This window comes from Acinonyx jubatus, chromosome F2 (assembly GCF_027475565.1).
Source record: "Acinonyx jubatus isolate Ajub_Pintada_27869175 chromosome F2, VMU_Ajub_asm_v1.0, whole genome shotgun sequence".
Lineage (NCBI taxonomy): Eukaryota > Metazoa > Chordata > Mammalia > Carnivora > Felidae > Acinonyx > Acinonyx jubatus.
The window spans coordinates 9,437,143-9,450,227 of NC_069394.1; the positions used below are offsets into that span (position 1 = coordinate 9,437,143).

At 53.2% G+C, this 13,085-nt stretch overlaps 1 protein-coding gene and 2 long non-coding RNA genes across 3 annotated transcripts in view; 2 read left to right on the plus strand and 1 right to left on the minus strand.

Annotated features, from left to right (window-relative positions):
• Positions 1 to 2,738: 2,738 nt before the first annotated feature.
• On the plus strand, positions 2,739 to 5,658 carry LOC113600561 (uncharacterized). The gene is made up of 3 exons (XR_003421558.2): positions 2,739 to 3,078; positions 3,354 to 3,585; positions 4,356 to 5,658. It is a non-coding gene; the product is annotated as an uncharacterized LOC113600561 (long non-coding RNA).
• On the minus strand, positions 4,306 to 7,526 carry LOC113600560 (uncharacterized). Its single transcript, XR_003421557.2, has 3 exons — positions 7,446 to 7,526; positions 5,201 to 5,296; positions 4,306 to 4,748 (listed from the first exon to the last, which is right to left on the minus strand). It is a non-coding gene; the product is annotated as an uncharacterized LOC113600560 (long non-coding RNA).
• Positions 7,527 to 10,328: 2,802 nt separating this feature from the next.
• The window catches only part of KCNQ3 (potassium voltage-gated channel subfamily Q member 3), a 314,443-nt gene continuing 311,686 nt past the window's right edge, over positions 10,329 to 13,085 (plus strand). The window contains exon 1 of the mRNA XM_027063888.2: positions 10,329 to 10,726. Coding sequence (XP_026919689.1) covers positions 10,344 to 10,726 — 383 coding nt within the window. The 5' untranslated portion in view covers positions 10,329 to 10,343. The remainder of the gene's footprint in view (positions 10,727 to 13,085) is intronic.

Here is a 13,085-nt window from a genome sequence, read left to right on the forward strand (position 1 = left end):
GGCGACCCTTCATAAATTACTTTAATGTGTTGCTCTATTTTTAAGTTTGTCAGAAATAACTAGCAGAAAAAACACCTCATGGCCAACAACCAAAGATGAAGTTGGGGTGTCACCCACGGGGAAGCCTGAGACTAGGGTGGGAATCACAGAATCACAGAACCTGGAACTTCTTCCTAGAGCAGGGCTGCGTCCAAGTGCGGCCTCGATGAAGCCGAGGAGATGGGGAACAGGCTGGGGGAGCACGGTTTCCCCAGAGGTGGGGGCCCAAAGTCTCCTCCTCCTCTTAATTCCATTTTTCTTCCTCTTCCTCCTCACCTGGTCCCGGTCCTGCTGGCTGCTACCATTTAGGAATTGCTCCCCCTGGTGTCAGGTGCTGTGCACTACACTTCACAGAAGCCCCACGGCTTTATGCCACCTGCCGAGTCAAACGCTGGCTGGAACTTCCACCCATGAAGTCCGCGTGAGGCGGTTTCAGAAAATTTACAAACGAGCACCCACTTCAAAGGGAGCCGTAAGTCAATACACTAGGCTGCTCTGCCTTTGAGGAAGAAGGCTGAGATGTTCTTTGCGTCTTTGCCTTCATCTATTTGTAGCATCAAAGGAAAAGTCAAAATGATGAAATTCTACCTAACGTGATGTTGTGCAGATATTACATGAGCTCATCTTTCTGTGACCTCCTGAGGAAGTTATTATTATGGCCATAATACTTAATATGTATGTCATACAGAGATAATAGAAATGGAAAATCAGGTTCAAAGAGATTAATGACAGGTCAGATGGCAAGAATAACGTAGCCCCCAAATCTACCTGTAATGCAACATTAAGCCTTCTGGGTTAGAGTGAGTTTCAAACCTCACCACCACCGGATGAGGAAAATAGAGCTCTTAAGTTTGCAGAACCGTGCCTGGGGCGGATACAGAATGACATCTCCATTTTCCTGAAGGGGAAACTGAGTCTGAGAGATCCGACATGCCTTCCCCGAGGCCACTTAGCCAGTGTGCCAGTGTCGGGACTGAAACCTAGATCCTCCGACGTTTAACCCTGTGTTATCACTGCCTTCCTCTGAAACACCGGAATGATAGTGTCTTTTGTGAGTTTCACATTCCCTGAGGAAAATTTTGTCTCATCATGAAGACCTTTCCAATAATAGGGACACCACCTTCTGGGCATTAAAGAAAAATCTAGGTCTGAGTTTTTGCTCAACCACTGCTCTTTGATTTACATAGATTCCACATATATCCCTACAGTTAATATTCGGACAACCCGCATACATTCTCTTTTTTTCATTAAAATTTTTTTAAATGTTTATTTTTGAGAGAGAGAGAGAGAGAGAGAGAGACAGAGCGTGAGTGGGGAGGGGCAGAGAGAGAGGGAGACACAGGATCCGAAGCAGGCTCCAGGCCCCGAGCTGTCAGCACAGAGCCCGACGCGGGGCTCGAACTCACAGACCGCGAGATCATGACCTGAGCCGGAGTCGACGCTTAACCCACTGAGCTGCCCCAGGCGCCCCAACGCACAGACATTCTTAAAGGTGCATTTGTGCGGAACCTACATCATTGGACGGTGGTGGGAACTGAATGAGGTGGAAAAGGAAAGGTGCTTGGCACGGGGCCCGCCACAGAGCAGGCGCTCGGCAGGTGGTTGGGGTGCCGGTTACACAGCCGTGGGATTCCTGGGAAGGCAACTGGCTGGAGATCTTCAAGCAGAGACCAAAGAATGCGGCTACAGATTGGAACTGATTAACATTTTATAGGCCGGGGTCACGATCCCTTAGTGGAATGTGAAGTCCTTGGAGTGGGTTCATGTTACGCCGAATTGTGTCGTCTCCCCCCCCCCCCGCCCTGCCCTGCCCACCAAGTTCGTTGGTTGACTCTCTAACCTCCAGTGCTTCAAGACATGACTGTCTTTGGAGACAGGGCTTTTAAACAGGTGCATAGGTTAACGGAGGCGGCTAGGGTGGCCCTCATCCAATCTGACTGCTGTCCCTGAAGAGGACAGTTGGACGAATAGACGCCAGGGTGTACACACACAGGAAAGAACCACGTGAAGCCGGGCGAGACGCAAGCCAAGGAGAGCGGCCACGGAAGAAACCAGCCCTGCGTGGCTCTTGGTCTTGGACTTCCAACGTCCAGGGTGGTGAGAACGTAATTTTGTGCTGCTTAAGTCCCCCAGCCTGTGGCGTTTTGTGATGGCAGTGCTGGCAAGGTCATACAGGCTGTGACATCAGTGTTTCATAAAATGCGGAATAGCAAATATCACAGGGTATCATCGCATCAGGATAGCACTGTTTCGGTTATTTCTACGTCGATCGTATTACATGGGCTGGGCTGTGAAATAAAATGCGTCACCAAAGACAGAACAGCACCGGACTTGACACCCCAAACTTCTCTCCTAATTTGGATATCATATTAATTATTATTATTATAATGAACATGTTCATATTCACAGTATGTCAGTTAGTATGTATTAAGTGCCTCTAAGTGCCAAAGGTTTATAAATGTGAACTCCCCTACTCTGGAAACATCCCTTCGAGGTAATTATTATTCCTATTTTTACAGGTGAGGCTGAGACTTGGTTATTTAAACTGTCCAGGGTCAAACACCAAGCATTTTTCAGAGCCATGATTCTTGCCCAAAGCAGGCTATCTCAAAATAGGCTTTCCCTATTCAGCATCATTGTGCAGCTACCCATAATCCTCTGCCCAGTTACTTAGCACCCAGGCATCAGCTTCCCCTCTGCAAAGAATTCAGTGATGGAAATTAGGAAGACCTTGGACTTAATAGGCTCTGTGCATGCGATTGGCTAAGGGTACAATGGGCCTTTGATGATTGCGGTAAGAACACGGAGCGCGTCTCCAGTTGGCATGGAGCTTTTCTTCTTGTCGCTAAGGTAAACGGAGCATCGTGATGTCTGTGGGGGCGGGTAATGAGGCACAAAGGTCTGGTCCATCAGGACTGGAAGGAGGTGAGAAAATGGCCCTGACACTCCTTGTCTGAAGACACTGTGAATAGAGTCTTTGCCCACAGTATCCAGCCCTCCTGTGCAAGCAGGCTCCCGGCCAGACGCTCTTGAAAGCAGGTACATGGGCTCATTAGCAGGGAAATGGCAGTGGGTAATCGGAATATGTAAATGGCATGGGCAAACAGGGTGTTTTAACAATCAAGACCCGGAGAGAAGGAGCTTAATTTGGTAGAGAGAAAGGAACAGACTGCCCAGGGAGCCAATTACTGGAGCCAGAGGCTAGATGCTCAGCTTAGGGAACCCACAGTCAGAGCACAGAGAGGCTGGGACACTGGGTGAATTTGTTTCCACCTCTAAAATGCCGAGTGACCCACGACCCTGCTTTTTTCCAGATACCAATTCGTGCGGACTCTCTTTCCTAAATCCCTCATCCTTCCCTCGTCTCAGGGATCTGCCAGCACTTTCCTTCCGGACCTCAGCATCTCAGCTGGGCACCACAGTAGTCCCGCAGCTGTTTTCATGGGATTCGTTTCTCCCACTCTCAATCTGTCCTCTACGGAATCATCAGAAAGCCCTTTCTAAAACCACCTGGGACACATCACTCCATCCTTAAAGCACCTCAAGGTCCCCAAATTCATAAGCCTGGCATGTAGGCAAGCCTGCCCCACGGGGCCCCTGCTCCATTCACACTTCCAGACATCTTGCCCTGGAAATTCCATGCATTGTCTTGACTTCCAGCCTTTGCATATGCTGAGCCTTCCGCCAGGAACAGCATTCTCAGACAGTACATCTCAGTAGCTAAAAGCACAGACTCCAGATGACCTTGGCCCCAACCCTGGGGCCATCAGCTCTTAGCCACGTGACCTTGAGCAAGGTACTTAAGCCCTCCGAGTGTCATTTCATCATGGTTAACACAGAGGACAATAACCGTGATTCCTACCTCATAACTTTGCTGCTAGGATAGATGAGATCATCCGTATACAGCTTAGCCCAGTGTCAGGCACACAGTAAGCACTCAATTAATGTAAGTAACGATGATGATGGATAAACATGTACCATGAGTCAGGTCATCAAGATGTGATGATGATACAGAAATGAGTAAAATTGATTTGCATTGTTGATCTCATCTTCTCAACTAAATATGGAATTAGATACTCAATTTTCTTTTTCTTTTCCCTCCCGTTACCCACAGAGAGCCATTCATGAAACAGGAAATCAGTAAATGCCCACTGGAAGGATTAATGAATGAATTCATTAATGGATGAAGTGAATATCTTAACCCAATACAGGTTTCCCCCGCTACCTGCAAGGAGACCTTTCCTACCAAACCTTTCCTAAGCCCAAATGGCATAAAGCAAAGAAGCAATTAATATAGAATTTTTTTTTTTTAATAGCGTTTCCAGACCCTGAAGAAAACCTCTCTTCGGCTTCTCTGATACCTTAGGACACATTTTGCTAACGGATGCACAAAATAAATGGAGATGAACCACAGATGTTCCCAGATACAGTTCAGCGCCCCGGCAGTTGGAAGGCGTGATGCTGAATGCAGTTCCCGGTGAAGGAGCTGGGTGGCACTATCTTCCCCGCTGGGGGGGAGTGCTGTCTCTGAAATGGCTCACGGCAGAGCATACCTCGAAAGCTGTCACTTTCTGCCTTTTTGTTGTGGTTGCTGTTGCCGATTTCGTAAAAGCGAAAGCCTTTTAAGATTTCTTTCAGTTAGTAAACACAGGTAGGTCTTTCGTAAAAGTCAAGCGGCATAACGTAAACTTTCGCAAAGCTGGGGATACCTGTATATTTAAAAGGAGAAGAAAAGAAATGATATTAAGCAGCGCCCAAAATAAATGTAAAGGTGAATGTAAGACCTGCAAATACAAGGCAGGGAAAAGAAACTCTTTCTCCAGCTGAGAACAATCTAAGCGAAGTCCTTTAATTATTGCCATCTGGAGTGAAGGTGAGCGCCATTTGGCTTGGAGCTCATTCGTTCGCCATCCCGCCTGGCTTGAGCTGCCTTCCACAGTCCTATGTCCAGACTCCTTCGAGTAATTTAGTAAATGTGCCCGGTACACCACGGGCTCTCGGTCTAGCTCAAAATGGAGTCCGAGGTAGGGAGGTTGGGAAATTATCCCACTTTACAGATAAGGAGACAGGCTGGGTAGGAGTCCAACAACTTGCCCAAGGCCACAAAGCGCAAAGTCACAGAGTCAGGGCTAGAATTCGAATCAGCGTCTACATTCCATACCGTAAGCTGCCCTCATCTTCTGGGTGCCTTTGGCCTTTCTCCTGATTCATTCCCAGAAAGCTTCCTCCCCTGCAAGGGACCGAGAGTTCATGCGCCCTGATGTAGAGTGATATGACATCCAGGAAAAGGGAAACAAAGCAAAAACATGGAGTGCGGAAAGAGGACAGCACCTTTGACGGTTTGCTGTGGTCGAGTTTTCAAGAGTAAAGAATACACAGAGGGAAGCCTTTGGCCTGGACTGTGACAAGACCCAAAATTGGGGAGTTTGCCTGGTCTCCTCCGAAAAGGCAACGGGTGTCTGTCTCCTTAGGAGATGCAAAGACCTGTCTCACTGGCTCCTCCCAGAGGTAGATTTATAACCAGGTGCAGAGCAAGCATTTTGGGGACACTGTTACTCGGTTAGCAGCAGTTGTATGGAATCCTATGATAGTGAGGCATCCTTAAGCCCACGGATGGTGAAACCGGCAGAAGCACGATGGGCAGGAAAGACGACTTTGTATCCAGGAGATGTGTCTGTTCTACCGGAGACACATCTTCCCCCAACCACGACTGGAAGGTCCAATGCAATCAATCTGCCACCAGGTGGCTGGCTGAACCATCGGAGAAGGTGCCATCCTGGAGGCTGAGCGTTGGTCCCCTCTGTTTGCGGGTCAGGCAAAGTGCAGTAGTGTTGGCAATGGCCGCCCCCAGAATATTAACAGAGGGTACCTCTGGGCAACCAGACGACAAATCATGCTTGCTGCCTTTTTGCTGCTTGGTATTTCATACTTTCTCTACAACGACTAGGCATTTCCTGTGCAACAAATAATAGAAGTAAATTTAAACGTGGTCTAAAACGGGCGCCTGGGTGGCTCAGTCAGTTAAGGATCTGACTCTCGGTTTGGGCTCAAGTGATGCTCTCGGTTCATGGGATCGAGCCCCGCTTGGGGCTCTGTGCTGACAGTACGGAGCTTGCTCGAGATTCTCTCTCTCCCTCCCTCTCTGTCCCTCCTCTCCCTTTGAAAATAAATAAGCTTAAACAAAAATGTTCTAAAACAGTCATTTCGTGTGTTTAGGAAACCGGGTGACAGGGTAGGCAGGGCCCCCGTTAGCTTGTGCCCGTGAACCTGAGATTCCGTCCTGCTCATTTGATTACAGAAATAGTCACTGGAATGTCATGTCTCCGTAAGCATGTTTCTGTCCATCTGGTCACTCGAGACTGACAGCCCTGGGAAGCAGGACATACAGGGGGAGGAACCGAGGCTCGGAGAAGGTCTTTTGACTTCTCTCTCCTTACACGTTCCCAAGAAGCCTCCCTGTCCGCAGGAGAGGAGTTCATTGGCCCTAATGCACAAGATGAAGGCCAGGAAAAGCGAAAACAAAACCAAATCAAAGGCATAGGGGAGGGGTATCAGTTGGCAAATCTGAAGACTAGGAATTGGTCGGGTTTTCAAGGTCACACACTGAGGTCGTGCAGAACTGGGACGCAAAACCACCAGCGGAATGCCTTGTTTGTACCGTGGCCCCCAGCCTGCCTTTCTGGATTCTGTGTTCCTGAGCTCTGTCCTGGTAGCCACACCCAGTTGGTACCTGGGGCTCTCAGGGACTTTAAGCCTCAAAGAAGATTCCTTTCAATGGAATATAGTCATTTGATTTTGGTTAGCTGGAATCCGTGCTAGAGGCTGTTGAGATTACATAGTCCCCCAGACGACACTGTGAGTGCATCCTGTTTTTCGTGACATTTCCAAACCTCCTACCTGAACAACACCGCACTGGATTATAAAACCATTGAGCAAATCAATTTCCAAACTACATGGCAGTTTCCCTATCACCGGATTTAAGTGGATCAGGGTTATGAATTTGATATTGACTTGACCTCATGCTTTATGGGAGGCACGAACACAGCCCCTGCACTTGATCTTAAAACATTAATATTTGACAGTCTGGGGCTCTCGTCAAAATAGAAGTGTCTTCACGGGCCCAAGGATCCAAATTGTGATTCCGAAAATCTGAACTTTCGACTAATTGCACCGTAACGACGTCTTCTTTCTACGGGGTCCTTGACTAGTCTCCTTTTGTGCTTATCTGGAGAGTCTTTGTGTTTTAAGTTCTGTCACAGTGTTTTTGTCACCATGTTCCTTAAGTCATGGTGAATACTAAGACTCTAAGAATAAAGACTTTCACATCAGTAAAAGGCAAAACCCAAAATCTCATACACAAACACACAGCAAACGCTTGTGAGCCAGGCATTGTTCTGGGGCTTTACCTTCCGCATTCAGTATTCATCACTGGTTCATGAGCCTACAGCACACCAGACATCCTTCTAGGCTTCAAGGGTAGGACTCTTATCTGGTGAGATAATAGTGACCAAGTAAACAAAATGCAAACAGGATCGTTTTGGGCAGTGATAAAGGTAACAAAACAGGACGGGGTTGAGGGCAACTTTAGAGAAGGCAGGTGCTCCCGCATGCGGACAGAACTGTTCCCTAGGCATCGGGATTGCACTGGGATGGGAAGCTGGTGCAGGCACTGGTTGGTCGGGGATGAGCACGGGGGGCTGAGCTTCCCTTTGGAGCGCCTCTCTCTTAGGCTCCTCCCTTTCTCTGAACTTTTCCTCCTTCCAGAGTTTCCACTGACTGGTTCCTGACCAGCCCCCGGCTCCTTGCTGAGCATCAGTCTCTTCCTAAACGTGTGTGGGGGTCCCACTGTGCGCGGTCACATTTCCATCAGCCAGTCCACCCGGTCTGTGCCAAGTCCGTCCCGCAGCCCAGTGACCCACGGATGATCGTTCTCAGTCGGGTTGTGGCTCTTATTTTCCATTAGGTTTCCATATGAGAGTCACTTTCTGGGCAAACTCTTCTGTGGCATTAAGCGGTTTATTTGTTTGTGCCAATACAACACTGTTGAATGATTTCAGCCTGTGTACAGTTTAACTCCTTTCTTAAAGCTACCCTTATTGGTTCCGAGATTTCTAAGGTTCTCCCCTCTGGCATTCATTCATACAGATCCTCTACCTTCTTTGCTAATGCCCGCACCCACATTTCCTCTCCCCTCCCCACCCCTCTCCACCCCTCCCCTCTCTTCTGCCTACCCCTTCCCTCTCCCCTCCCCTCTCCCCTGCTCACCTCCTCCCCTCTCCTTTCCCCACCCCTTCCCCACCTCCACCCCTCTCCCTCCCACCCCCTGCTCACCCCCTCCCCTCTCCACCCTCCCCCACCTCCTCCCCATCCCCTCCCTGTCCCCTACCCATCTTTTCTCTCCCTACCTGTCCCCTCCCCCATCCCCTCTCCTCCTGGCTCCTCCCCTTCTCTCTCTTTTTCTCCTTGGCAAACTCTCTCAGGCAATCCAGAGCTGGCAGTCCTTTGCAGGCCTTCGGATGGCTCTTCTCTTATGCACTAGGGATAGCTCCTTGACTTGGCCTTGCTCTCCGCTCCTCCCCTCCCCACCCTGTCCAAGCCAGCCAGGGAGCCTGGAGAGAGTGGGAAGGCAAGGAGGCACCAGGTACCAGGGGGCAGCAGGAATGAAAGCGGTGGCCCTGTGGGAGGGAGGGAGCAGGGAGTGATGTTCAAAGTGCTGGACCCTCACTGTCCTCTGCCAGTGACTTAGAAGATCTAGTCCCCGCCCAACAGTGGCCTCACCTCCCTCTGCTCTCCCCTGCACTCACTGAGCTCCAGCCACACCTAGGCACTTGGGGTTTTGCTGCCTGGAAGGCTCTTCCTGACATTTCCTTAGTTGCCCCTGATTGCCGGTTGGGGCTCACCTCAAAATGTCACCTCACAATGAGGCCTTCCAGGACCAGCCAATGTAAGGAAGCGTCCCACTTCTAGCACAGCAGGCTAATTTGTTTCCTCATAGCACTGGCCGCTGCTGGAAATCACACTATGTTTGTTTTCTGGTACTGTCTTCCACCTTTCTAGAATGCACTCTTGGAGCGCAGGGATCTGCTGTGTCCCGGTGGGAGAGCATGGCCCCTCTTAGCTGAAGCTCCCTCCCTTGGGGTTTAGTAACTGAATGAATGAACAGAGACTCGGGCAAGAGAGGGAATGCCTTGTTGGAGCCCACGTTAGGAGCCAAGCCAATTCCACGAGTTCTCGCTCTTCAACCCTCTGCTCCACCGAGCGGTCAAGGGCCAAGGGCCAAGGGCCAAGGGAGGTGAGGGCAGCACTAGCCACCATGAACCAGAAACCAAACAGGGCGCCGCCCAGGGTCGGTGGGCTCGCGCCGCGCTGGGCCTCGGCCAATCCGGCAACTTGGATGTTACTTCCAAAGCCAAGCGGCAGGACTGGGAGGCGAAAGGAAAACGTAAAGCTGCCGATGCCGCAGGCCGACCGACGAATCCCCCCGCCCCACGCCCGGCACCCCGGGCCCGCCTCCCCTTCCCCTCTTGGCCCCCGCGCCCCGCCCCGGGGAAAGCCCCAACGCCCCGGGGAGCGCGGGCAGCCCCGCGCGGGCGACCGCAGCGCAGACGGGCCCGCAGGGCCCGCAGGACGCGCAGGGGTGGGGGGCGGCGGGAGGGGGAGGCGGGGCCCCGCGGGGGCCTCCCGCCGCGACGGGGCGGGACAATGGGGCCCCACCCCGGCGAGGGGGGGGGGCGCGGCGTGCGCTCGGCCCGCGGCGCGCTGGCTCGCGGCGGCGGCTGCGGGGCTGAGGCTGGAGCGGGCGGGGAGGGGCGCGGCGGGGGGAGCGCGGGGGAGGGCGGAGGCGGCGGCGGCGCGTGTGGCTGGCGGGCGGGCGGGCGGTTGGCACCGGGCTTGTAAATAAACTGCGATGCTGTCTCGGGCTCGCCGGCCCGGGTGCCGCCGCCGCCGCCGCCGCCCCGGAGCGCCGGTGCCAGGCTCCCGCCGCCGCGCGCCCTAGCGCCTCCGCGCCAGCCTCGCGCGCCCTCGCCCGCTGCCCGCAGTGCCCGGCCCGCGCCCCTCGGGGTCCCGCGGCTGACCCGCGCGGGATGTGACCCCCTTCCCGCTGCCCGGCCTCCCCAGCCCCCCGGGGGGCCCGCCGTTGCTTGCTTTTGGAGGGGGGGGGTGGGTGGGGAGCGGCGCGCGGATCATGGCATTGGAGTTCCCGGGCTTGCAGCCGCCGCCGCCGCCTCATCCACGCACCCCGAGCGCCCCTTCTTCCCGGAGCAGCAGCGGAGAGGGCGAAGCGGCCGGCGGGGGCGAGGCAGATGGGGCTCAAGGCGCGCAGGGCGGCGGGGGCGGCTGGCGGCGGCGGCGACGGGGGCGGCGGCGGCGGGGCCGCTAACCCGGCCGGAGGGGACGCGGCGGCGGCCGGCGACGAGGAGCGGAAAGTGGGGCTGGCGCCCGGCGACGTGGAGCAAGTCACCTTGGCGCTCGGGGCCGGAGCCGACAAAGACGGGACCCTGCTGCTGGAGGGCGGCGGCCGCGACGAGGGGCTGCGGAGGACCCCGCAGGGCATCGGGCTCCTGGCCAAGACCCCCCTGAGCCGCCCGGTCAAGAGGAACAACGCCAAGTACCGACGCATCCAAACTTTGATCTACGACGCCCTCGAGAGACCGCGGGGCTGGGCGCTGCTCTACCACGCGCTCGTGTGAGTACCCAGCCGCTCGGCGGCGCATGTTGGGCCCGGGGGCGGGGGCCGGACCCGAGAGGGCTCCGGGGCTTCGAAGCCCAGGGGCGCCCGTCTGCCGAGGGGGAACACCGGTCTCTCCTCAGTGTTTCTCCGCTGTGCGTGTCCGTGTGTCTGTGAGCCACTCTCTGGGTGTTGGACACCAGGGCTTGAAAGATGCAAGCGTGATTACCCAGCTAATTTGGAGATTGGATTGGCATGTCTGTGGGCGCGCGGGTGCGCATTTATGGCACCTTCTCCGGATGTTGGTATCGAAGCTTAAAAGAATGATGTGGTTTTTCCAATTAACGTGGAGGTTGAACAGCATAAAGCGGATCCTCCCCATGCTCTGTTTCTGCTTGGGGTGGGTCCCTTCTCCTGGGATCGCTACGGAGTTTAGATGATGCATCTTGGAGTTGGGGATGGGAGTGGAACACTGCCCATAGTTGGGTGTGTGTGTGTGTGTGTGTGTGTGTGTGCGCGCGCGCGTGTGCGTGCGTGTGCATGAGCGCGGGTATCAGTTGCTTGCTTGTGCTGCCCTTCCTAGGGCTCCATCCTGGTGTAGAACCTGGTGTTGCTCTAACTGGGAGCTGGGACTGGTCAAAATGCGTGTCTTTGGGTTATTTTTACGGGAGTTAATGAACACCAGAGCGAGAGTACGAGAGAATGAGAATATCTCAGGATCAAACCTGGAGAGCTGGGGCTTAACAGTGCCAAAAGATGAGGGCCGCAATTTATTTTGGCTGAATACCTGCATGATTTGGCCCTGATATTCCCTCCACCTCAGCTGCTGCCCCTGGCCTGGCCTTGGCTGGACAGGGGTGCGGGCCATGGGAAGGGGCCTGGGCTGGAGGTTCGACCCGAGGCACCCTTCCCCTAGAAAGAGCTTCCTTGCTAGTCAGGATGAAAATGCGTTGCCGGAGAAGGAAAATGCAACTCCCTTCTGCACCTGACACTTGGGACAGAAAATCTTATACTTGGGGAGAGAGAGAGAGGATGTAAATGGTGACTTTCCACCCAAGAGAGGAAATCAGAACTGTCCGCACACCCCAGGCTGGCAGGGCATTTCCAGTTACCCCTTGCCTCCTGTCTGTGGCTTAGTCATTCTGATGGCTGCTTCTTGGGAAGCTGTGCGTTACCAGCATTTTCGCGGAGAATTGGTCATAAGTTTGGCCCCTCCTGTGCCTTCAGTGGTGGATATTCCTCTGTGTCCTCCTGCATTTGACCCATGACGGATGTGGTCCCAGGGAGTTCAGGGAGCCTTGGAGTTGCTGCCTGCCAATCATCCTTGGTTGAATTGCTTTTCCAGATTTGGCCACCAGGTGGGGGCGTCTGCACAGGACCTCAGACTTGGCAACAGGTTTCTTTGGAGAGGTTGCAGAAGCCTGGAGAGGATGCCTCCCTGAAACTGGCAGGAGGGAGGGGGGCATCCGGCCAGGAGGAGCTGGCAGAAGGGAGGGGGGGCATCCGGCCAGGAACATGGATTTTGGATGGTCCAGACTCCAGCATCCACTTCTGCATGAATTTGCAGGTGTTAGTGGCTGGAGAGAAGGGTTACCAGAATCTTCTACTTGCTTTCTTCAGGTGGTAAAAAGCGATTGAAAATACATTCATTTCTGTTTCTAGCACTGTATTTAGTTAAACTGAACCGAAGGGGGTTCAGTTAAATTGGCTAATTAGTTAAATTAATACCGGAATGTGATAACGAAGAAAGGCACTACAATGATTTGAATGCACACAAACATACCTACCCAGACTCGACCTGCCTTTTGCATGTAAGTGGCGCTCACCATTTATTGGCTGACTTCCAACCCTGGGGTCCCACGGCAGCTTGTGGGGTACCTCTTTCTTTCTTCTCCTCCCACCATTCTCAGCTAGCACCCCTGCGCTGCCTTGTTCAGCCTGGAGGAGGCATAGCTAAGGCCTGTTACTGACAGAGTCTCGATTTTATCCTTCTTTCAAATTATTCCATCACGCGGAAGCAGGTTTGAGACTGCCAAAGCCTGTAGCCTCAGTTTCCCCGAGAGGGCCAGGAAAATCTGAGAGTGTGGGATGAGGAAGAGGTGAATGCCCAACCAGATGCTTTCAGACATGCAGATCATTTATTTCATTGAACTCTCTCCAGGATCTTATGAGGTGGGAATTACTATCTACGCTTTTTAGATGAGAGTAAGAATACTTCAATGGGACCACTTGTCCAGGATCACACAGCTACTGCTCTGGGTGCTCACATCCGAATGCAGTGAATCAACTCCTGTTTTGGGAGCCTGGATCCCAGTTCTGACCCTCTGCCAACAATTTGGGGGCTCTGGGTGTTTCACTAGGCATCCCTGGGTGCCCC